The 27,098-nt window shown below is 37.0% G+C and overlaps 1 protein-coding gene across 2 annotated transcripts in view; it reads left to right on the top strand.

Annotated features, from left to right (window-relative positions):
* Positions 1–27,098, top strand: part of thsd7ba (thrombospondin, type I, domain containing 7Ba) — a 185,870-nt gene that overhangs the window by 98,882 nt on the left and 59,890 nt on the right. For both annotated transcript variants that reach the window (XM_084954740.1, XM_084954741.1), the window contains exons 9-13: positions 11,247–11,438; positions 13,725–13,956; positions 17,827–17,942; positions 19,807–19,939; positions 21,758–21,861. In XM_084954740.1, the coding sequence (XP_084810866.1) occupies positions 11,247–11,438; positions 13,725–13,956; positions 17,827–17,942; positions 19,807–19,939; positions 21,758–21,861 (777 nt within the window). The remainder of the gene's footprint in view (positions 1–11,246; positions 11,439–13,724; positions 13,957–17,826; positions 17,943–19,806; positions 19,940–21,757; positions 21,862–27,098) is intronic.

Here is a 27,098-nt window from a genome sequence, read left to right as displayed (position 1 = left end):
TTTTTGCCTGTGTTTTATTATTCTGTCAAAATGGATCATGTGTGTGTTTATCAGGAAGGCAGTGGAAGGTCCAGATAAATTAGCCAACGGGAGAGTCTAATGAGTTTTGACAGGACAGCTAAGAGTGGGAGCTTTGCCAGGTTTTAGGAAAAAGGCTCATGAAATTATCTGTGGTGGATTTCTATGGAAATTATAAAAAGTTGGTGGCTGTTGCTTCCTTAATTGGCTTATCGGACTTAAGATTCTAGCATTTTGAGTTATGTTCACACATAGTGACAGCCTTGTCACTGCTCAGTTCTTAAGTGAGCCCCTTTGTTTAAAAAACTCTCACAGTTGCAACTGCATAGAAGAAAACCAGTTAATATCATAAGAATATTACACTTTGTTTCTCGCAGTTAAATCCAAAAAAAGGTCCTGATACTAACTAAATTGGCTTTTCATATTAGAATAAAACAAATGCATAATAGAAAATAAGTGTTAGAGGAATCAAGTATAAAGGATTTGTAATGAATAGACATGAATGAAAAGTACAATATAATGAAAAATATTTTTGATAGAAAGAAGTATGTGACACTGAAAGGAATCTATATTTACATTATTCAAATCTGCTTTCATGTGTTTATGAGACCACATAATAATCACACCAAGTAATGTTGGTACATTGTTTTTATTATTTGAATGAGTGATGTAAAACAGATGATTATAGATGGAACACGTTTTGTTGCTTTGATTATTTTTATTTCATTATTTATTTTGTGCAAGCATCTTCCCCCTTTCCACAATCACATCCTGGTTTGTCTCCAGAGAGAAAATGTTCTTTGTTTCTGTACTGGTAAAATTTAGCAGACCTTGAAGAAAGTAACTGCTAATTGCCAGTCTGGCTGCACATTCAGATTCATCACATTCAAGCTCTGCGTCTAAGCTATTACACAAGTAATAATGATGGACATTTTGTCTGCTGGAAAGAAAAGGCATAAAGGCAGCTTCTCTCCTTGAAAAATGAAGTGCTAAATAAAGATTCCTATAGTCTCAAAGACTGTCGACTAACTGTCTTTATTAGTTAATAATGTCAGACTAAATTTAAATCTTCCTCTAGTCAACGCTTGGCCAACTCCAGGCCTCGAGGGCTGTTGTCCTGCAGGTTTTAGATCTCACCCTGGGTCAGCACACCTGAATCAAATGATTAGTAGGGTTGGGTTTTGATTATCGATTTATTGATTAAAATCGATTCTCGCTTGGATAACGTGATAGCGATTCATTAAAATCCTGAATTGATTTTTTAATATAAATTTATTTTGCCCAAAATGCCAGAATCTCAGGTTAAACCTCACAAAATTTCAACAACCACCAAACAGCTAAAACAGTAAATGAGAGCAGGTACACATTCTGCACAAAGACGTAAACACAAAGAGTAGACCCGCCGACGAATCAGGATCAGTGAGATGTCGCCTTTCTCACCCAACGGCACGGACACGAGCTGAAAGCCGACAGCTCGCTGATTCTGATGTTTCGGCGCGTCCGCGCTTTGTGTTTGCGCCATTTTTGCCCTGATTCTGAAGCTGCAGGTTTTATCTCTCTCCAAACAATATTGACTGAACCAGCAGCAAAAGAAGCAGCAAACTACGCTTCACATAAACATCGTCATGAATTCCCCTACATGCACAGCTCTCACTCTCTCTCTCTGGACTTCAAGATCAGTTTCCCATCTAACAATCTTTTTTCTGCATTATTCGCTTGCTTGTTACGCACAAGTCTACCGTTGTTTACAGCGCTGTCGGACACTGTTTTTTTTCCCTTTTCTTTCCGAAAAGAAAGCCTCATTTCTGCCGTTCAATACTGAACAAATTTAAACTTTTTAAAATTATGCAAAATTGCAAAACGCTCAGCTGTGTCTCTAATAAAACCTCTGTAACTTTGCTCTGCTTCACGTCAGCAGCATCAGGTAATGTTCATATGTTCATTAATGGTTTTGTTTCGTTTTTGATGTACTGCAGAATATTTTTATAAAATCCCAGGCCAGGAAAATCACCTTCATGTTTTTGTGTTTTATCCTCAGCTACTTTGACACAAAGGCATCTGCTGTGACGCTCACACCTTTGATTATGTCTCCCAAGTGTCAGATTTCTTTTTATAGATATAAAAATATAGAAATGTACTGATGCATGATCTGAATTATAATATGTCTGACTGTCTGAGGCAAAATTTCCCCGATTCAAATTGAATCGAATTGATTCAAATTGAATCGAATCAAATCGAATTGAATCGAATTGTGGATCGAATCGATTCGGGACCTTGTGAATCGGAATCGAATCGATTCTAGAAATGAGTGACGATACCCAGCCCTAATGATTAGTTCATTACCAGGCTTCTGGAGAACTTCAAGACATATCGAGGAGGTGATTTAGCCATTTGAATGAGCTGGATCAAGGACACATCTAAAACCTGCAGGCCCTCGATGTCTGGGTTTGGATACCACTGATCTAGGTGAACATAAAAAAACAAACAAAAAAACTACTCAAGAATATTAGAAATCATAATAGTGGTTATCAGCTTTAATCAGGCCTTCTGCTTCAGGTTTTGTTCTCATTTGACTCATATTCCTTTCACAGTGTATGTGACAAGAGGGCAGACCATACCACAGGTTCACTTAAATCAGCCTTGGCCAACTCCAGGCCTCGAGGGCTGGTGTCCTGCAGGTTTTAGATATCACTCTGGGTGAACACACCTGAATCAAATGATTAGTTCATTAGCAGGCCTCTGGAGAACTTCAGGACATGTTGAGGAGGTGATTTAGTCATTTAAATCAGCTGTGTTGCATCAAGGACACATCTAAAACCTGCAGGACACCGGACCCTGAGGCCTGGGTTTGGACACCACTGCTGTAGTCGAAGCTTCTGCTGTTATCGCCAACAAATTTATTATATGAAACAAAAAATAAACCTTACACAGCTGTGGTCAGAAGTTTACACACACTCGTCTTGTCATGGTAGTTTTGGACTACACACGTGTCGTCTTTTTAGCAGGGTCTTCTTTCTTGACTGGTACCCTCCCAGTTCATGGCTATGTAAAACTCACTTCACTGTGGACAGTGAGGCTGCTGTACAGTTGTTTGAACTGATGATGTTGGAGTCTACAATTGTTAAGAAACGGCTCCAAGAGACCTTCCTAAATTAAATCTATAGTTTTTTAGAGTTTCTCATCAAGTCTCTGGACTTTCCAATTGTTCTAAGTATTGGTCAGTCCAATGAGTGCTATCAAACAAATACTTTTTATGCTGGCACTCTGTAGGCAGTGTTTTCAGGCGGAGAAACTACCAGTTGTAGTCAATCACGCCAGCTAATGAGAAATTAATAGGCCTTGGCCTTGTCAAGATAAACAACAGTGTAGCACTACTTATTACAAATGTCAGCTGTGTATATGCATATGTTTGACACTGTGCTGATTATAGAATAGCCAAAATAAATTAAAGCTTGTGCACCCAATTCTTGTTTTTTTTTAAAAAAAACATTGAAGAAACCATTAAAAAATTATGAAAATCTTGTAATTATCATGACTTTTATGATGTAAATTTCTGATTGCAACTGTATATAAAAGCAGTTAAAGCTCTTTACCAACTCCTCTTGCATCGATAGTCTCTTAGACTAAATGGTAAAACAATGAAAGAGAAAAAACAAAGAGCATAAATAAAACTCATTCAATTTTTAATGGTTATAGATCAAGCAGTATATTTACATATATTTTCAATCAAAGCACACCAATCAAAGCACATGAAATCCAGCAATGGAGGTGGGTTGTTAATGACATTACCTGCGGCATCTCCGGGTTCCTGTGGTGCGTTATAAAGAAACTTTGCAGTAGAATTTTCCAGTTCTTCTGCAGTCCTGTGGAGAGAGCAATGGGGATCTGGAGTTGAGGAAGTAGGAAGGTTTAGACCGACTGTGGAGAATACCTGCATACGTATTCACTGCTGCCTGGGTTTCAATCATTTTTGTTCTGACAGGCTGAGATAGGCAGTGAAGATGGAGAGGCAGTAGTAACATATCAGCAGAGCTTAAAGGATCGTTTGCTATAATCTGATATGCTGTCAGAAACAGTAACCAGCTGTGATATCTTTAGATGCACATACATTTTTTTTAAATAGTAGCAGCTTATCTTGTAATCACTAAATCATAAATACATTAGCTGACGTAGCTGTCTTTGTCTACAAAGGTGGTGGAGATTTTAAGGAACTCTTCTTTCATCTCTATGTTGGAGCTGGATCTAAGAGTTATTTATGGATAACAAGTGAAAGCTTTCTGGTTTAAAAAAAAAGAGCAAGCCAGAGGAAAAAACAACAGACCGTGTCTACTCTCCATCTTATCTTGACTCACCATATGATTTTAAGTGGAAGGTTGGAGGGAATTCACAAGTCAGTCAGTCAGTGCCCATTACTATGGTCTCAGTGTCCCCATTGTAAGCTGAAGCGTTTCTTTCATTAAATTGATATATACATCATCAGGACATTATATACCACTAAACCTCCTACCTTCTTGCTATGTTTATAGCCATCATTTCTTTTTTGCAATCTCTGCACATCTCAATCAATTACAGGAAAAAATATATAATATAACCTCCGAACACTGTCCTGCTCTTCATTATTTTTTATTCATTTACAGGGTTTTGGTCTGTGTGACCTTTGTCAGCTACAAAGAAACCTTGTTCATGCACATTTGCACATATTGAGTAAGATTCAGCCAATTAGGCATTCCTGGCTATTAGACGTCACATGTGCATGCAATCAATCAGTTAATGAGTCCACTCGAATCCTCAATGACATCATCCAAAACCCAAATAACATTTAAAATCACCACCTGATATTCCAAAATTATCACTTAAATTAAGAAAATTACGACAATTATAAAATAAAAGTTTACAAAAATATTCATACTTTGGACAAATCAGTGTTGTATAACATTTTACCATATACAGTATACAAATCCCAAATCAAAACAAATACACTCATTAAACTGAGTTCATCATTCAGTCCTTTGGGTGACAATATCTGCAAAGTGAATATCCAAAATGCCTCTCTTCTCTTCAATAATAAATCAATATGAGTATGAAACCATACAAAAAAGCACTTCAATTTTTTATCATCAGATTGTGTTTGCCCTGTTTTTAAAAAATCTACAAATAAACTGCTGTCAACTCAAGTAACATTACATGGAGCAATTAAAAAGTTTCAAATGAAGTCTTTCTTACATTTGACCCGAGTTTCACTTTGAAGAAGAGGATAAATCTTGTGAATAGGGTGGCTGGGTTTATTTCTGTTCAGCTAAATAATAAATTGAAGATTATGAAATTCAGTGATGTGCCAGATACCCCTGAGATTTGTAAAAAGAAAATAAAAAAAAATTCTCCCTGATTGAGTGAGCTTTTTGTTCCCGTTTCCCAGCATAAAGCAAATCTGCATTCCAAGTCTGAGGATGCATGAAATTGTGTGAGGAAAGTCTAAGCCTATAGAGAGCATACAAACTGCATTTTTCTGACAAAGTTAATCTGATGGAGATTAAAATGATTATCTAGGCTTGCTCAAGCAATCAAAAGAAAAAAAAAATCCTATATCACCTAAATCGTGTCTTTGCCATGGAATATATTCTATTATGGCAATAATTTTAGGGCAGCAGAAATCATTTTGGTATGACTGAAGTGGAATTAAGTGATACAAGGGTGGTCAAGGACACTTTTGGGACTCAACCAGACAGATGCCCAGAGGGATAACCGTGTGGAAAATAATAAAGCGCTGTTGTTTACTGATGAATCATTTTGGTGCATCACATACTAAGATCATGTATCTAGATATGTTTTATCAATGCGCTTTATCGGATATCTTGTATTTCCCAATTCACTTGAGGTTAAGCAGATAAGAAACAGAGCTGAAAAACCCCCACAGAAAATGTTAGTGGCTGTATAAGTGTTAAGTGCTATTTGAAGTAGCCATGTAATACTGTTATTTTCACAATCAGTATCATATGTAGAAAGTATGTTTTGGTGCTAAATTATACACCACATGCTAACTGTATGCCTTAATATTTCTGTGGCAGGTAGGCAGACAGACAGATATTCCCAGTGTAGGCTGAAAAATTATGCAAACTCCTAGGTTAATTATATTAACAAAAGCTAATTGGAACCAGGGGAATCCAATCAGTGACGCTAGATTAGAAGTGTAGGTTAGGGATACTTTGACTTCTAAAAATACTCAAGAGTTTGACTTTAGTGTTCATGAGATTTTGCTAATAACCCATGCATATAAAATGATTCTGTGTAAGCAAGGATCACTGTTTTTAAATAAAGCTAAAAAAAAAAAAAATGAGAGTCTGAGACTAACTGTATTTATTTGTGGGACCAGCTGCTAAAAGTGTTGAAATGCTATGTTTGTTTGCACATAGCTTATTCCCATTGTGTTTGTTTATGCTTATTTGTGACCTGTCAGTGGAAGCAACCAGTCACACTGGTTTAACACTATTTAATCAAAAATTGTTAATTCTTCATTTTTTCTTTTAAATAGTGCCAAATCTACATGTGAGTGTGTTCATTTATTGTGTTCTACATTTACTATTTCGTGTTTGGCTACAGTTACTACTGTATTTATGTGTTATTTACTGCAAACTACTTCAGCAAAGAGATGTGATAACTTCACCCTCTAGCTTTTTGGCACAGTAAACTTGTTCTGACAGCTCCCACTAATTGCACGGTGACCAGAGTAGTCGGTCCAATTTCTCGATGTAACCATAGACCACAGTGTAATGCAGTGCACCTGTGACTGGCAGTTGACATGACCCACATACAGCAGATCTTTGCTGCGTATACTTAAACCTACAGATGATCTGACATTTCTGACCTAATAACTGAGCAGAGTGGTCAGCGTCATTCTGACTCTGCTTGTTCAAGTGGTCAGCAATATTCAGGAGCTATGTTTAGGAGAAGTGCTGAAAGTGACTAACTTTTGCTGAAATGCTGAAGCTACACGTTTAACAGGCAGGTAAAGCACAGAAAATAATTAGTGACCCAGGGTAGTTTGTTGGATGCTCACAGCTATTTTATCCAATGCACCTTGTTTTTTTCGCCTCTCCCCAGCTCTACTTTAAAAGCTTCCTCCACAGATTGGATATGATTATTAACTTTTAAGCAAAGGCGAGGACTTTTTTTCAGTATCTACTAGAATAATAACAATGAAGAAATTAATTGGTGGGTGGGCGAGCTGAATAGAAATCATGTGGAAATTGCATGCAGGAGCCAGTGATATTATATCTGAGTAAGAGCCCCAACTACAGATTCCTGTATTAATAATGCAAAAGGACCCCTAGGGCAACCATCTATTTGCAGAGCACCCCCACACACACAAGTAGTCTCATACATACACACTCACACATAGATGCAAATACATAAGTTGTGACTTTGGATTCATGTTATCATGTCATTTCTCTTTAGGCAGTATTTTCAGGCAAGGTTTTGTGAGTCTTTTGTTACTTTGTTTGCTAATACATGCATTAAACCCTTTCCAAGCAGAAAGATTGTTGAATTACTGATTTTCCATTGTTTATAAAACCACAGTAAGTAATTCCACCTTTGGCAATAATGCATCTGTTTTAATCAGTTTTTAATAAGCCAGGAGCCAGTGTCATGCTTTCATATTCTTTTTGTTGCATTAGTTTGATTTAAAACCTAAAGTTGGGAATGTAAATGTGTCAAAGCACCCTTGTCAGTGGCCTTTCTGCAAAGTTTTGCCCTTGTAAAAATTAGTAGACTTAAGTGAATGCTGGACCTCTTGGTATTCCAAACACCTTGATTGCACAGACTTGTCTGGTTTTAATCATGCTGCTGTCTGCTATCTACTGACAGATTCATACTCTTGTCCATACTGTTTAACAGAAATTCAACTTCCAAACTATATAAGACTTTGTCCATGCTTACAATAGGCAGATATGATCCTTCTCTACTTGTACGATAAAGCAGTGTAAATTGCATGTAAATTATGTCACTGCCCATAAAGGTAATAGTGGGTGGAAAAACAAACTGTTGTTCTTCTGCTCTTTCTCTAAAAGTAGCAAAAGCAAAAGAACAAACAAAAAATATTTATTTACTTTACTTTAAGCTAAAACTTTTTGCTTTGCATTTTCCATTTAAAGCTTTTTTTTAAGTACCGCTTTATCTCATTGCCCATTTTTGCATTTCTAGTGTGTATTGCTCTAAATGTGGGTCAGTGAGGTTGATTCACTGAAATCTATAGTGCATGCCCTGCTCTATTTTATGCTGTCTTTGCATTTAGCAGGCATACCTGAAATAATTACCTGGGTAGGAGTCACTGCGAACCAAAACAGTGACAATGGATTCCCACACAGCTTACTGTCAGTTCAAAACAATCGCGTTAAAGATCATTGTAATTTGTGCTGCAGCCTCCAAAGCTTCTCTGAGTTGTTTACATATATATACCATTGTGAAACCTATGTTCTCGTTACTTAAAATTTTAATTTTAGTTGAAAATATAATTTTAGTGAACATTACAGTAATAACCATCCACCATCTTTCCACTTGTCAGGTATTATAAATATACGTCTTGCTCTGCAAATGTTTATGCACATTTTTTTCTCTTTTACATTACCATCAGTTGGAAAAATTTGCATCTTATGCCCACTTTGATCTGTGCTAATGAAAGTCGTAATGTATCCCACACTGTAGCCTTTGGGTCATCGTTACATTCAGCTGATTTTTCGTTAACTCCTGCTGTATGCACATCAGCTGCTTTGATGGTTGGAGATCTCTTATGCTTTGACTTTATGGCCACAAAGTTTCCAAACTCCCCGAGGGTGGGTCTTTTACATTTTTCTTATGAGGCAACATCTAAGTTTGCATTCTCTATGTTTACTGCCCTTCTCTGAATAAAGGTTGTTTGCTTGATTCAGATGAAAAAAAGAGACAAATTGATGGCAGATCTGCCCTGGGGTTGTTATTGTTAAACTATATTCCGTGATCTAGTGGCAGGGTTCAACCAAGTTAATGATTCTTCTCTCTGTGAGTGTATATCAGAAAACAATGCTTCAGCAGCTGCTGGCATTGTTTTGACAACAGGATGACATTCCTGTTTCTGAAATTGATCTGTCTCTCTAGGACAGAGACCTTGGAGAAATCTATAGCAAACTCTTTTAAAGCTCCAAAAGGAAATACAACCATATGTCTGGTTATCTATATAGTAATAGCTTATGTGCATAGTGTTTAACAAGAAAGCTATTGTTGTATTATGTTTAATCTACAGGTACCTTTCAAGGTGCTTAAGCACGCTTTAAAAGATGCAGTAAAAGTTCTTCTCGATGGCTATTGTGCAATTTTCATTTGATAAATGACATTCTCAAAACTACTTGTTCAGTCTCCATGTTATCTGGTGACATCTGCATGTCATGCTGTCTCTCTGTCATTGATATTGTCATGCAGACGATGTTGAAGCCACTTGTCATGATGGCTCAAGCAGGTTTTCTTGTTTTTATTTTTCAATCTTTGATCTTATTGAAAACGAGTGAGAACTGATAGACATATGTAAGGTCATGTCTTTTTCACTTTTATTCCCAACTCACCTTTTATGTTTCTTTTTCTTTCTTTGTTTGCTTACTTTTTTTGTGACTGTATCTTTGATACCATTCCCATAACCATGACGTTGCAATACAGGAAAGACTGCACATGCAACAGTGTGTGGCGAATAACAATGCAATCAACAGTCTTTTCTCTATATTTCTCTCCATATAAGTCTATATAAGAATCCTATATTTATTTATTTTTTTTTATTATTAGTCCTTTATTTATCCAGGTAAATAACTCTCGTTGAGATTAAAAATCTCATTTCCAAGAGAGACCTGGCAGATATTTGGTAGATATCTTGAACTGAGGCATTGTATATGAGTCAAAAAAGTGGAGCCTTTTGCATTTTGTCTGCCAAACCTTGCAAGAGTATGCAAGAGTATACATAGGCAGAGTACACCATTATACTGACAACATGCCAGTCTAGTGACCAGTATTTTGACCATCTTGTTTGCAAAGAATGACTCAAGCCAATGACAGTTTCAGAGAGTTGAATATTTGCTTTTGCAGGTAATTATTTTTGTGGCTTAATAAAATTGCACTTACTGTACTGTAATGATGGTTCAAGACGTATTAAAGCAACCCAGATAAACTGTAAAAAAATGGAGTAAAGATATAACAAAGTAAAAAGAAATTGCTCTTTGTTTCCTGTGGTTGTTTCATTCGTAAAAGAAGAGTTAACTAGCAGCTGCGATACATATTTCATAACACGAAGATGAAGGCTGAAGGCTGAAGGATAGCTTTTAAAACTAGCTCAGAATACCAATGGAGTGACCTTACAATTTCTTTTGATGAAATGAAATTTGTGTTTGACAGAACACTTAGGAGGGATGCCCGCTTACTTGCTTTTACCATCTGTAACATGCTCTTGGCAAACTTTATCAATAGCACAAAAAAAGAATTTTAGGGATTAATTTTGAAGAATGAAAACAGTCTAAGTGCTCCAAATTGCAATAAACACATCATCCTCCCCTATACGTGCATTACCATGTGTTCACATTCAGAGCTGATGTAGACATGACTTGAATTTGTCACAGGGTGAATGTAATGGTATCAACATGTGTCAATTGTGTCAGCTAGATCCAGCAGGATCCACTTATTATCTTGTCCAGTGTCACAAGTGCACGTCTGTGTGTTCTTCAGAGATAATTCAGGCCTAACAAAAATGGTAAAACTGAGACGAGCACAGAATATAAAGTAGCTGACCAAATATCACACTATGTGTTGTATTCCTGTGTTGTACTTCATGTGAATTGCATTTACACTTTCATTCAGCATGATGAAAGATCTGGTATCCTCTGGAGGGGGCTGATGTATTAGGAGCGCAGTATGTTGTGGGTTCATTTACCTCTGCATTTAATGTGAGCAAGACCAGGCTTTAAGGTTTTAATCTGATCAACCCAGAGTCATAGGGCCTTGGGTTATACCACTTTCTGCTTCCAATATACATTTGTTATTTGATGTATACTTCAGCTGGGATTTCATTCTAGCGCCAGTGTGTTTTGGTTTAGTTTGCACAAGGTTATTTCCCTATCTGATAGCTGTTAGATCAAGATGAGATACTAAGTGTAGCGAGTGTCAACTGGATTATTTGAGCCTTTAGGCTGATTTCAGTTATCTTATCTTGCCTTTTTCAGGAGAAGATGTGCCCGATGCCTACTGTGTGGAAGGCCCTCCACTTGCAGAAGAAGCCTGCGAGGTGCCCTGTTCTGCAGACTGTGTGGTTGGCCCCTGGTCCTCCTGGTCCACCTGCTCACACAGCTGTGCCAGTAAGACGGCAGAGGGTAGACAGAGCCGCACTCGCACTGTTTTAGCCATCCCACAAAAAGGTAATCCAAAATTCCCTTTGATCTCTTTGACTCTTTCTCATCTGATACTAATAAAGAACTTCTTTGCTTTGTTTACTGGAGTTATTTTTAACTTGGTTTTACTTTTAATGAAGCTAGATTTTTAAAGTTGATATTAATATATGGCAAATAGGTAGAAAAAGTTTGGATTATAACTGTCGTTAACACGTCATCTCATTGGAAATACTGCAGAAAAAAGGGCAGAAGTAACAAGAAGATGTATTATTACTGTAGTTGTTGAAAATAATGTATACCTTTTGGTATCTATGAGGTTCAGTACTACACTGACTGGATGACAGAAAGCGTGAAAACACTGATCTTTGGAGATTTTAAGAAGTAGCTTGTAAATACAGATATAAAAGAAAAAATCCAGTAACATTTTCATTAGCAGGGAGCTCAGTGTCTTTGGGATATATTACTATTGTTAGAGGGACTCAAACTGAGGAATGCCACGGCTAACACAAAACTAGACTCGGCAAATAAGAAGAGTAAAGATTGATTGAGCTCGAATCTTTATCTGGGTTTTTTTTGTGTGCGAGTCTCATTTAGTTGTTTTTCATCTCACAAACATTTGAAGTTTGAGTTGACCATTCATTATCAGAGACTCTTTTCTTCCCAACAGTGCTTTTCTTACTTTGTGTTGTGTTTTCAAGTCAGTCAGCAAAGCCTTGGCAGCCAGCTAGCAGCCATTAATCCCTGTAACTAAACGCATATCTGCAACAACAGCTGATGAAAGAATCTCACAGCTTAAGCCAGGTTCCAAACTATGTTGCTTATTACATTGTTACTGGCTATCAGCTTGCTGACGGAGCTGATGTGTGTGTGGGTATGTGTACGTGGGTATTAATGCTGCATTTGTGTTTATAAGGATACATTTTTGTAACAGCGTCTGACAGAATACTGTAGAAGCCCTCAGAAATACAAATTGGACTGGAAGGTATAAGTATATACAATATTTGGTTGTGGTTCAGCTCATCCTTACTTTTCTATAAGTCACAGCACACTACAGTTCCCTCTCCAGATATCACATCTATCATACTTAATCAACTGAGCTGTCCATTTTTTCCCTCCATTTCGACCAGAGAGTCCCTGCCCTGACTACTGTAGGCCCTAAACAAAAGTAAATTACCACTGTGAACACCACTGTAAACAATCCTTTAGCCAGAAAGCAATGATACATACATAGAACTCAGGTATTTTACATAAACTGTAAATGAAGAAATGATTACTTTGGAGGTTTTATTAGATTAGATTAGATGAAACTTTATTAATCCCTCGGGTGGGTTCCTCCGGGAAATTCAGTTTCCAGTAGCAAAGCACTGAAAGAAGTTGCATGTTACAGATACATTAAGGGGAATGAGAGTAAGGATATAAGCATAAATACACCATATATACACATATACACATATATAGATACAGAATATACAATATGGATAAATAGGATTGCTCATTTGAGTGAGTATATTGCACAGTGGTTATTGCACAGTCAAATATAAGAAAAAAGACAAAACAAAAAACAAATATTGCAAATATTGCAAATATTGCACAGTGTAGAAAAGCACCTACAACTCAGTTGTTCCCGCCCTCCCTTGTCCCCCTGTTTCTCCTCCCTCTCCCCTCCAGTGAGGAGTTAAACAGTCTGATGGTGTGTGGGACAAAGGAGTTTTTAAGTCTGTTGGTTTTTGACTTGGGGAGAAGCAGCCTGTCGCTGAATAGGCTCCTCTGATTGTTTACGACCGTGTGCAGAGGATGCCCGGCATTGTTCATAATGTCCATCAGTTTCTTTAAGGTCCTCTTCTCTGCCACTGTCACCAGACAGTGGCATATATGTATATATACATATATATATGTATATATACACATACACTAACCAGGACACGGAGCATAAACATTGTTGTGCTTTGGCAGTCAATGAATTACCAAAGGAAGACTTTCACATTGGCCTTGCTGTGACTGAGTTTGTAATTCGAACTTCTAGAAGTTGAAACTTGAAAAGTGCTTGCTCAGCTAACCCAAAAAACAAATATTTGCTACAGTATGTCAATAAGCAGCTCATGGTAGAGTGATAATATTGGCACTTTTTTTACTTCCATCGATCAAATACATCTTGTACTTTAAGAGAATCCATTAGATTTGTTTTGGTCAAATCACATGTACTCTGCATAATAATGAAACTGTGTTGGAGTGATTTAGTGCAGCTTTTTCTGAATGCCATGTTGTACATTCTGTGTATTTCACAGTTTTCTACTCTTATGTGTTGATATACAGATGGAAAAGCTTGTCCAGCGGGTCCAGCTCTGGAGCAATGGAGAGTCTGCAATGACCATCCTTGTGTGGTATTTCACTGGGAAGCTTCAGCATGGGGTCCATGTATTGAGGATACCTCTATGGCTCTCAATGGAACCAGCCTCCAGAATGGGACCATAACCTGTGCTGTCGGGGTTCAGATCCGCAAAGTCATCTGTGTGAAGATGAATGCTGGTCCAGTCGTAAATAAAAGGTGGAGTCTATGCAAATGATTTGATATATGGACTTTTTTGAATTTTATGTACTCTGATTCAGTATTTTTCTTTGTAATGTCAGTTTATTTTTTATATAGAATTATATATCCAGTCATTTGAAAAAGTAAGTACAGTGATGTGAAGATGCAAAAAAAAAAAAAAAAAGGAAATCAGGAAGGGGGCAAACACTTTTCCACGCCATTGCACATCAAATAGACGATTTTGACCCTTTTTTTAAAATTTTGTTTAATTTTAATTAGCAAACACTTAACTCACTTATACATAGTGACTATATATTCTCCATAAACAGATATCTTTATATAGATTTTCATAGGACAGCTACAAAATTTGGTTTCTCTTGTAGTCTGAGTTCCATTGGCCCATCACATTTGAGCACTTGAGTTATATGTACTTAATATGCAATCTTGAAACTAGCAGAAATTGCCTGTTTATTATGTCTGCATTTATGAATATTGAAAACAGGAAGTCCACTCTTTAATGAAAAAAAATATTTAAAAATATATATAATAATTTTTATATTATTATATTTTTTTATATATTTTTTATATTATTATATATTTATATTATATTATATTTTATATATATTTTTTTATATTATATAATGTCAATGCCTTTCGTTGTCTTCCTTCCATGTTGTATCAAATCCTAACACAGCATTTCAATCGGATTTAAATCTGGACATTGACTGGGCTTTTTTATCCTTTGTGTATTTGTTATTATGCTTAGGATCATAATCCTTTTGAAAGATGTACTTCTAAGTTCAGCTTAAGCTTGTAGTGCGGTGACCTCAGATTATCCTTAAGCACTCGTATAAGGTGCAGAATGCATAGTTGAATCAATGGCTGCAAAATACAAAGTCTCTGAGGCCGTGAAGCCAACTTAAACTGTAACATTTCTGTCCCTATGTTTCACATTGGGTATAAGGTTCTCCTCCTGAGAAGCTGTTTTTTGGTCTTTGCCAAATAATAGGGTGCTGATGAGTAATTAACTGTGTCATCAGCATATTGATGGATATTCACGAGATTTGTTATGAGTCACAATTTGACCTCCGTGCATTTGCTCTTGAACAAATGAGGTGAATATGTGGTCTCAGCCCCCCACCTGATGTTTATGGTAATTAAAATTAAAACTTGAAGGGCACTCGTTAAGGCCACTACCCATGCTACCCCTCTCCACTAAGTTACATGAGATATTTTTCAACTTATACAACGTATATTCTTCAGTTCTGGGAGATGACTTATTTTGTCAGTATGAAAATTGCACTTCTGTATCAGAGTATCTTTTTACTGTGCTGCTCTGCTTATTTTTAGAAGCTGAAAATAGGCCCTGAGAGAAATGAATGCTAAATTATAGGTGAGGAGAAAAGGAGCTTTGTAAAATCAAGGGGAAGATGGGATGTTTCTCTTACAAAAAAAAAATCACTTAAGAACACAGTCTCCATTTTCCAAAACCACCTTACTTGTAGATATCTAGCGTATGCTTTTAGTTACTAACAGATGACCCAGAGGACTTGCTTCACTGTGAAATAATATCCCAGAGTTTTGTGTATTGAGGTCTGGTTTTATCCTTTTTCCTTCTGTGTGTTTAGTGTTTCTTTTCATTTGTTTTTGTGAACCAGAGATTCATTTTGCTTCTGCTCCACCATTATCTACTCCTCTTTCAGCAATACAATATCAAACTCTGCTAAGGGCTTTTGTGCTGTCACTATAATGATGTTATAGTGATCTTCACAGCAGGAAGACAGATTTATAAATAATTCACAAAGATTGCTCTTCTTTAGCTTGATATGCTATTGACAGGGCTGTAGAATAGATTATGAAGAGGCTTTTTTTCTAATGCTTGTCCTATCTGCCGCCACAGAGGCTTTAATGAAAGCTGTCATTTCTGCTCCACCAGGAGCTCTCGCCTGTACAGTATCCTGTGAACCATGTCTTTGATATTCATATACCACCAGAGTGTTGAATGGAACAGCACCTAGTGAATAGATATGCATGTTGTTCTTCATCATAGATGATTTTGATTGTCAGTAAGAGTCAGTTTTTTAATGTATTTGTGCACCAAAGTCGGGTCTTTCTGCCATCTTTCCAAATTATGCTGTGACTGTCTGACTCTATCGAAAAACGCAGATTTGACATAAATTATATTTATACCCAAGAAACATCCTATACGTTCTAACAGATTATGTTCTGGATTTAAAAAAGCAAGAAAAACTGAGTAGGTAGGCGAGCTGCAATTCTGCGTTAACCCCTGTTTATCTCAAACTGTGATTTCTGAATTGTTAAGCTTTGAGTTGGAAAATGTTTCAGAATACAGCTGTTGCTGTTCTGTTTGAAGGGTCACTTCAGTCAGCAAACATCTTAGCATTTCATGCTGAGCAGTAATCTCCGCAGTGAGCAGTGGCTCAACAAAAATATTAGTTGTTTTTTTTTTTGTTGGTATCAATACAGAGCCCCCAGAAAAACAGATTGATTTTCAGTGTGTAAATAATAAAATTGACAGTGATGAAACTTCATACAGTACACACACATACTATTAATATTATTAATAATGATGAATAATGAATAATGATGCTGAACACTGTGGCCTTGACAGTGGATCTAACTCCCTCATTTTGGGAAAATCACACAATATACCCCAGCTGCTCTGTTGCGTTGTCATGCCCTCTGGCATACATCACTGCAAAGGGAGAGAGAGAGAAGAGTAGGGATAAAGCTGGGGAATGATGGGTTTTATGTATCTTTCCTCCTTATGCTTTGGCATACTTTGATCTCATTGCTGTGCGTGCTGGCTTTTTGCAGTCAGTAGGATGTGGCGCCATGCTGGGTCTCTAGTGAGACCTGGATCTGGTTGTTGGGCAAAGGAAGTCACTGGCTCTGAAACGAAATGTGAAATTTCATGTGTGTTTGTGCATTGAGGACAGGAGTTGGCTGCTGGTTGATGAAGACATCAAAGCTTATGAATTACTTGATTTTACATAGCTGCATTAATCCGCACCAATTCAAGGTTGCATGACACACAAAACACAACACAGCCAGAGGGCTGTTACAGATATGTTACACAAGAGATGTGCCAGCATGAATTAAGACAAGGAAATTGTTAAAAGTCAGTCAGATGCTCATTAAAACCTGGTAATGATGTGTTTGGTGTAGCAGGAATGATCTATTGGTAAACAGTTTGCATATCCTTGTTTCTCAGGTTAATTAGCAGCCGTGTTTGATTGGTTTTTTTCCGCTGGAGCACTCTTTCGCTTGTCTTGTTGGTAACAAAAAATGGCCCTGGCTGCTCTGTATATGTAAAATAAATCCACTCACTGGGACATTTAAATTGATCATAAATTTGTTTCCACTATTTATAGATACATTGCCATTGCTGATATTTTGTTTAGGTAACAGAAAACGGAGATTTTTAGTTACAAAAATATCACCTACATACAGCCACTAGTTGATGCCACTGTGGGCTACAAATCTAGCATAAAGAAATATTGATTAGTCTAGTTTTAGTGAAACTGGGATTTAAAAGTGAAAATGCACTGTGAAGCATGCAGGCACTTTGTAGGCTTGAATAATTAATAATTGGGAGAGGATTTGATTTTTTTTTTTTTTATGAGTAATATTTGTAGACTGAATGTGTGAGAACACTGTAAATTTCTATATTTGTGTAGCGTTTGCTTGAGCATGCAGGCAGAGGCACATGTAATCAATCATGTTTTCTGTGGGGAGATGTGTGATGTCAAGGACAGGGCAGTTGTTTTACTGTGCTATCCTCTTACTAGTGAGACCCAGGATGTTTATCATTCATAACCTGGGGGCTGAAGAGAATTTAAGACCACTGTTTGTTTGTATGTTTAGATGTTCAGATTCTTCCCGTCCGGAAACCGTCCGTCCTTGTTTGCTACCCTGCAAGAGAGACTGCATTGTGACGCCTTTCAGTGAATGGACAACTTGCCCATCAACCTGCCTTCCAGGTAGCTCACTGACAGGATTTTCTAGAAATTTATTTTACAATTGCCTCTCTAATAGCTTAACAGTCTTTTTAAAATTAATCAGTATCCAGAGTAAAATCTTTTAAAATTGGTAAATTATCAATATATTGGGGTTGAATATATAAATTCCTTGTTTCAGGAGCACAAATAACCTATTCAAATAAACACACATTTCATACTTTCACAATAGATAGATAGATTATAGATTAGATTATAAGTAATCAGTTGATTACTTATAATCTATCTAGAAACTGATTTTAATTTGACATCAATGTAATCCCAAAAGGTTGATTCTGTTCATCTGGACGTAGCGTTTTCTGTGGGAGAAACGTTTCGTTATTCATCAAAGTGACTTCTTCAGTCTCAGCTGACTGCAGGTTTCCCCAACCTTTTACACAATAACTGAACCTAGCCCACTGAATGAGCAATGGGCTGTGAGGTCAGCTCCTTGATCATTAATATGCAAATTGTCATGACCATTGATCACCAACTACTGATCAAAGACTATTGATCAATGACCATGAGTACCATTCACAGAGAGTTGGGGAATGGCTGCAATCACCGCATTGTAAAATGGCGAAAGATGTACCCTTAGGCCCCCTCCTCGATTCAGAGATGGTCTTTCCCTTTTCACGTAAATAGCCTCCTTGAATCCCCGCTGAAACCAGCGTTCCTCCCTGTCCAGGATGTGTACATCCTCATCACTGAAATAGTGACCACTGGCCTGTAGGTGTAAATAGACTGCGGAGCCTGACGACGTTGCTCTTCTGCAGTTGTTCTGGATTAAAAACAACCGCAGAAGGTTGTTTGGTTTGGTTTGGTCTGAAAACGCTACGTCCAGATGAACAGAATCATTCTTTTGGGATTTACTTACCTGGATGATTGAGCATGCATCAAGACACATCAGTAGATTGTATAAGGTAAACTTCAAGAAGGTATACATCACTGTATATGTTATCCCTTTAAGCCTGACCTATAAAATAATTGCCAGAAAATTCAAAATTAAATATACATTTTCATACATGGGTTTTACTTTGTATCAAAGTTGCTACATACAGATTTTTTTTTTTCCTTTTTGCAATGAATTGCTTGAAAATGTAATGTACGATATATTCAGATTTTTCATTGAAAAAAATGATGGTGCAAAAATCTCAAGAATTCAAATATGATGCACTTGGCTTCACATGCTTACAATGATGGCAAGAGGCTTCTTAGAAAAATGGACAGTGCAATACACGCAAAGTGTTGTCAAGAATTACATTTAATTGTAAACAACAGTTTTAACTGTCCATTACATTAACCTAGCACATAGAGAGAAAAGAATGGATATTTAATGGGTTTCAATATGTGTACTGTAATGTCTCGGAAATCAAAAAGTATGTAATTGTTTTTAGAAGAATTGAGCAGGCATCTCATCTGTGTAAATATGCTGTAGTCCATTGGGTCTGTTGATGATGTAATCTCTTTCTTAATTGCACCATTTTCAATGTTTAGTAATTAGTGCTGTGTAATGAGCCTTGGAGCCTGAGCCAAATGAAGCCATTACAGTGCGGTGTGTCCGAAAACAGACTGCAGTGAAGTGGAGGACATCGCTGCTACAAGGGCATGCTAATCAGCATCGGAACAATTTTGAGACCACTTGTTTTTTTCCCCTCTTTGAGATATTAGAGCACAGTGGTGATATTGATGCATCATTTATTTTGCGTCCAAGACATTTGTCAGGCACTTGTCTCGGTATCATTTTACGTCCTATTCCTCCTTGGAAATGTTCACTTAAATTCAGCTGTGCAAATAATCTGTCATTGAACGCAGCCTTTTTGTGAAGATTATCTTTCATGTTTAACAGAAAATGCAACCGCCGCCACACAGTCTCGATACAGGACCATCATTCAGAGGGCTGCTAATGGAGGTCAAGAGTGTCCCGACACACTTTACGAAGAGAGAGAGTGTGAATCACTTCGTGTATGTCCAGTGTATAGGTAAAAGCACTATTTATAATGAACTGCTTTCTTTTTTAATCCAAGGACAAGTTAACTCAGCTTATCTGCCATATAAGTGCACACGGTAAGAAGTGAGTGAGCTATTTTTGAAATCATGACTAGGGTGCATTATTAGAGTTAAATGATGAGGTTTAAATGGCACAAGATGGAAGAATAAACAGGTAAGTAAATACAAATTCTGGTTTATATTCAGATGTTACGATACATGGTTAAAAACACATACAAATATAAAATTGCAATTTTGAATGATAATATAATACTAACACAGGTTGATAAAAAAAATTTCAGCTGCATGGGATAGTTTTGGTAAATTTTATGTTTTTTACGGTGATGAATGCAAAAATGATCTCCATTTCCCTTCATCATGTACAGTTATTTGCAAAATATGTGGAGTTTAAATTTAAAAAAGCAATGAAATGCATAATTTTTCTGAGATTCTTTACCTTTCGCTATGAACAAAATAAACCTGTTGGCACACGATCATCTGAGCTCCTCACACCGCCAAACCACCATAACCCCCACCCACCAACCCACCCTCAATTCCTCACATTTTCTGTTTGTATTTCTCTTCAGTCTCGCTCTTAGAAATATTAAATTAACATAAGAAATCATTACTGGTTATGGTTTTTTTGACTCAATTATAGGATCACAGATTTCAGTTTAAAAAGGGAAATTGTACATTTAATTACACTAAAAACATAAGTTTTGCAAGAAAACAGGATGGAATTTTTAAAATAAGTAAAAATCTACAAGAAACAGTCAAAAAAACCCTATGCAGCTTTTCGGTTGCAGACCTGTGTAATTACCTGGGAATGAGCTTCAGCTATGTAACATAGCCACAAGCTTTAACATCAGAAACTTGATATTTGACATTCACTAGAGGAGTATGACTGGTAAAATATGTGTTCATCTTCATTTGCTCTGCTTGATATGCTATATTCCTTAAAAAATCTAACTATTCATCTGTGTTTTGAATACAAGGTCAACCTGTTTTCGTCATAAATTCTCAAACTACTACCATGTCCCAAGGTTAGAAAAAATAAATAAATAAATAAATAAAAATACTGTTTATAGAATCGCAGGACAAATACCTTAAAAAACAAATGACATTACAAATGTAAAACAGCTTTAGAGAAACATTTACAGCTGCTGGCTTCATGGTCTTACTTTTAAGTAATAGTCTCATTTGGAGATACTTCCCAACAATGGCTGGATGTCTCAGCTCAGTGTGATGCTTTCAGATTTGTTGCCAGTTTGGTTTCCTCCAAAATCTGCTCAGATTTAAACTCCTTCAAACACCTATATCTTCATGTCTTCAGCATACTGCTCCGTCTCAAACACCACTAGCAATAGATATGCTGGAAAGTTGTTGGCAGTTGGCCTGGTCAGGTACATGCACTTCACACTAACCATTCATGTGCAAGAATGAGCGTTTAACCATAAGACACAGTTAAGCGTTTAACTGAGTTTAACCCCCCCCCCCCCAAAAAAAAAAAAAACCCAACAACAACAAAAAACACCAAGAATTCAAGCAGAAGTGTTTTCAATAAAATACCAATAGAGCAATGTGACCTTCACAAACTGGGCAAATTCAATGCCATATTTTTATTTTCATTGTAAAATCAAGAATGGCCCTCACTTCCATTTTTCCACATTCAGTGCTTCCTGTGGTCCAGTTCACGGCTACAAACTCGCACTTCTGAGAAGAATATAATGACACCTTTAGCGTTTCTGTACTTAAAACTGTAACAAGCCGCTGCCAGCCTAAAGTTCTTCTTCCTTCGCGTTTCGGTCTAGGTGGAGGACGCACAAATGGAGCAGCTGTTCTCTAGTTCCTGAATCTGTGAGACGTGGACTGTCGGGACCAGGAGAAACCTGTGGAAAAGGTTTAGAAACAAGAGGCAAGTTGTAGCCCTAAATCAGTGCATTCTCTTCACTTTATATTTCCCAGCTGCTACCATTTCACCTATTTTCAGCGTTGCTCTTCCATCTATATACCGTCTTTACTTAATGAGACCTAATAGTCCTTTCTGAACTGCTCCTCTAACAAGCAAATGGCAGAAACGTTAAGGAAGACAGCAATTTGTTCAGTGAATATCATTAGATGAACCTTTCTGTGCTTTCTTGACAATTTCATCATGTCACTAGTCTCTTATTAATGTATGTAGCAAGTCCAGCCATCACGGGCTACTTAGTATTTGCTTTAATAGAAATGAAAAGCCAGAGCTAGCACCATGCAGACCCTACATGCACTCATATGTTCTGACTCACAACTTCAAAGTAGACTCACAACTGAGTGCATTTTATGTTGGATGAGATTTTGAAGGTTTCATAGCTTCCTCTGCTTTTCTAAAGTCAGAACCTATATTGATGCAGTGCATCAGGTTTTTTCTTCACCTTTTTGCTCACCTTTAAACTAAAAAAGATGGACATTAAAACGAGGAAATTATTGTGTAGTTTATTTTTCCTTGTCATTATGTCACCCTCTAGCTTACACTGATTTTGCTGAATGCATTCCTATTCTGTTTGCTGTTTTTCTTTTATTTGCAGCCAATCAAATCTTTTAGAACATTATATTTTGTAATATCTGCAAAATATCGCATGCAAGGTAGAAAATCTCAAAGTCACAGACTAATAATAATAACTCATAATTATTTTTTTAAATATGTCCTTCGTTGTTTCTATACTCGAGCTATGGCTCTATTGCCAATTACTTTGCTCCAGTTATGCCACAATTTGACATTCATGTGCCCTCTCATTGACTTGGTTAAGCCTAAGCTGAGTGAACGTAGCCTCTGAAATCTTTGTTGTTTAAATCCTACATTTAAATTCAGTGTTTTTACCAATTGCAAATTTCACTCTCACACTACAGTTTTTGAAATGTCACAGGTATTTAACTTGGCTATCAACTAATCATATTCAAATAGGAAGCTCTAAAGGTCAATGAGGCTTGCTCTTAACCTAGGAACACTACAAACACTTTTCCCATCTTCATCGAAAAGTCATAGAAACTCACTTGAGAAATGTCAGTTGTAATTATACTGCTACGTAGAAATCAGCGATACCGAGAGCAGAAATGCTATAAAGTTCTCAAGGCAGTAAAATAATGCACTGAAAACTTCTCTTGAGCCATATAAGTAAATTAGAACAGCTGGTTTCGGGAATGCATCAGGAAGCTGCTTGCCTTTAAATGAGTGCAAAATGATCCAATTAACACCTATGGCTTTTTAATAATTTGAGCCTGTAGCAGTCATTTCCACAGATCCTCTGAGAAGGAGGATGTTCATCAAGGATATGACACAGGAATCTACACAGTCCAAAAATCACACAACAAGCTAAGAAGTGAGTTTTTCAGCCCTCGGGCTGTATTTAGTAAGATTTGTGGCAGGCAGTTTTCCTATGGAGAGCAGAATTACTTCTACAACATTATTAACATTATACAGACTCAGATTTTGGTTGCAATAAAATGAAGAATATGGGAAATATTAGTTTTTAATTACAGCATTTTTGGGGTGTAAAAATATATGTTTTTATTAACTTATTTATTAAGTAGAGGTTTAAAACCTTTGAAGGTCCATTAAACTTGAATTGTTCATATACATTTTTTCAACATAATCCATGACTGGAGCTAGAACAGGGGTGGGCAATTCCAGGCCTCGAGGGCCGGTGTCCTGCAGGTTTTAGATCTCACCTTGGGTCAACACACCTGAATCACATGATTAGTTCATTACCAGGCCTCTGGAGAACTTCAGGACATGTTGAGGAGCTAATTTAGCCATTTAAATCAACTGTGTTGGTTCAAGGACACATATAAAACCTGCAGGGACACCGGCCCTCGAGGCCTGGAGTTGCCCACCCCTGAGCTAGAAGGTTGAGATGAATTGGTAAGGCATGACCCTAATACAGTATTCAACTTTGAATTATTTCCCCCAGACATGCTATTAATTATAGTTGCTCACATCCTGTTGTAAGGGTGTGAGAGATGAGATGATAGCTACTTCAAACGCTTCTCTTCATTGAAAAATTGAATATGAAAAGTTGCAACATTAGTATGTCAGACCTTGATCCTCCTTCAGTGCAAAATCTAGGCTGGCTTTTAGCTGCTTGTCTTTGACTTTCTTCAGCAGCTTGAAGTGAATCACGTTTCCGAATACACTGTATGGACAAAGGTATCAAAGTCATCTTTGAATTGAGCTGTTTTCAGATGCAGTGCCACACGTGCTTAAGATCAGCTGCCTAGCCACTCAGTCTGCTTTTACAAGCATTTTTAAAGGAATGGATTGTACTAAAGATCTCACTGAGCTCATTTGAACATGGAATTGTAATAGGATGGAACCAGAAGTCAGTTTGTGAAATTCCTTCACTCCTAGATATTCCATGATCAACTTTAAGTGGTATGATCACAATGCGGAAGCATTTAGGAACCATAGCAACTCACTATGCTTCTCAGTACTGAGTGCTGAGATGCGTAGCGCATATGTGCACTGCATGCTAAGGTGAATGGTGCATATCAGGCTGCATTTTTGCATGATGGTAGTTAAGCAGATTACATTTAAGAGTAACTGTCGTTTTTTTAACCTGTTTACCAGGTTGGTCAACAACTATGAATGTAATCCTTTCTTCTTGACAACATATGTACTGTTTAAATGATCAGCATAAAATATTAACATTGCATTGTGGTTCTACCAACTAGCAATGCACTATGAAATTTGTCCTCTGTTCTCTGGTCACGAACAGTCCATAGTGTTTTTTTCTAATCTGACACGTCAGCTTTCATATTTCTTGTGATAGTGAGCAGCAGATCACAGCACAGTAAGGCATAGATTTTTTTAAATCACCAGAATTCAACTCTGCTTCTATTGTGTTACCCATTAACATGTTTCCTTTTAACTTTATATCTGTACATCAATGAAATATATTTGCTTTAAGGTAGATGTAAGTGTATTAAACAGTCAATTATGCACTTAACCTTGGGTTTATCTCATATTTCTTTGACTTAATTTCTAACACTGAAAAGTAAAAACAGACACGCAATCTGTCAGTGCGCCCCAGGGCAGCTGTGGCTACAATGTAGCTTGCTATCGCCAGTGTGTGAATGTGTGTGTGAATGGGTGAATGACTGAATGTAGTGTAAAGCGCTTTGGGGTCCTTAATGACTAGAAAAGCGCTATACAAATGCAGGCCATTTACCATTTACCATCTATGTAGAAACCACTATTACTTTCCTTGAGGTAAGCAGCATTTTAGTTGCAGTTGCCTCTACTGGGAGAAAGAAATGTTTTAATACAAATACTGTGCAGCCTCTGGAAACTGACTAGTGATGATAAATGTCACTATGAATAGTTTAAAGATAGTAGAAGAACAACTTAAAGAGCAACCAGGGCTTTTCTGCCTAGTCAAAACCAGTCAAAATGTTGTGAACCTCAGGCTCAGAGCTTTACTATGAGATTAAAATAATAGTCAGAATTTGCAACATATTGGCTCTGTAAACCTCAAATCCAATCACAAATATTTCCTTGCCTTGGGTAAATACTTCCATGTCCGTGTGAATCTGGCCTCATGCCAGATTCAAGGCATGTTGCATGAATGCTAATGTCTAATAATGTGCAGAACGAGGAGAGGTTTGTGTTATTCAACTAACACGCTGAGGTGCTCGCAGATAAGAGGCATTACTAAATGAAAGATCTGACAAGATGAATTAGAACCTTTCCAAATAAAATAAAAACACTAAACTGAAGAGAACACTTGACTGCAGATTACCTGTGTGAATTTGTAGCTGATAACCACTAGAGTGATCAGTTCGTCAGTGCATATTGCACTACATACTGAGTCTAAATTCAGCCAAATTTCGTATCATAACCAGCTGGATATGTTATATTCCTCCCTGAGTAGAACTGGAACCGTTGTGAGTAATTATTCAGTAGAAAGTGAGTCATGCTGATGATCTTTTGCTCCAGGAAAGATGTGACTTAATGGCTATGATGAATCCAGTCCACATTACTCTTCACAATGCATTATACTGAAGAACATTATACAAGCAGTATGACTGAATTAAAATGAAGATGATGTTTGATGGCGGATGTGTGGGCTGGATATATAATGCATTAAAAACTTTGTATTAAGTAAAGATGTAAAATATAAAATCTTCTGGATTGGACTGAATAAAAGAGAAAGAAATTTGATGTTTTTAAAGAATCTCTTTTACCTTCAAGCTCTTTGGGATTTTAAAAAGGCAGAATATGACAAGCCTCTTGAAAGCATACCCTCTATAAATGGCACTCCAAGATACCTTTCTAAGTATCTATATAATCAGAGATGATCCTTGTCATTTGCTGGGATGCCTTGACAAAAAGTAACCATTTGTAAGAGGAGATGATGAGATGATGTAGGCAACCAGAGCCTGAAAGAAACATGGATAGACTAGATGGCCCCCAGTCAAAACAAGATGACAACGAGATAGTATTCTTAATAAGAAGCTTCTGGGGATCACATAGTTAGGTTTTCAGTGAGACTAGCTAAAAGACAAGACATAAAAAAAAATTATTTTTCAATATATTCTCACGTCTTAAGTGTTTGATGGCTTACAGAATTAACCTATAGACAAACATGCAGACTTTTGTATAGCTATGCATTTGACCATTACATAAATGCACTTTGACAACAGCTGCCATCCTCCTTGTGCTGCCTGTGCAGAAGCCTCGTATGTAAATGACCATCCCACGCCTTTTCAGCAGACATGTAGAAACCAAACAGTTTTTGTCAGAGGGCAAAATTTAAAAGTCAAATACAAATCAATACAATGGATTAAACGCATGTTTGTAGATCAGTGAATCCTCAAAGACTCGGAGGTCTTGCGGGAGGAGAAGTTCCCCTCACTGGCAACAATAATTTATTTAAATCCCAGAGTGACAGTGCAAAGTATTTGAACATTATAATGCCCTGTGCAGTTTGTTTGTTTATCTACAAGGATTCCTTTTTCAAGGCGTCAAAGTCCATTCAACAGTTAACAGAACCTGGCGAAGCTAAAAATGTTCCTCTGCCTTCCATCAGCCAGCAAACTCGAGCCAATATGTCCACAGGCATTGTTTTGTTTTTTTAACTTCATTTTTTTTATTATTTAAAACTCTACACATAGTAC

Source organism: Perissodus microlepis, chromosome 16 (assembly GCF_051167445.1).
Source record: "Perissodus microlepis isolate ML-2025 ecotype Zambia chromosome 16, ASM5116744v1, whole genome shotgun sequence".
In the NCBI taxonomy this organism is placed as follows: domain Eukaryota; kingdom Metazoa; phylum Chordata; class Actinopteri; order Cichliformes; family Cichlidae; genus Perissodus; species Perissodus microlepis.
The sequence above is the reverse complement of the archived record's forward strand: the minus strand, read 5'-3'. Positions and strand labels throughout refer to the sequence as shown.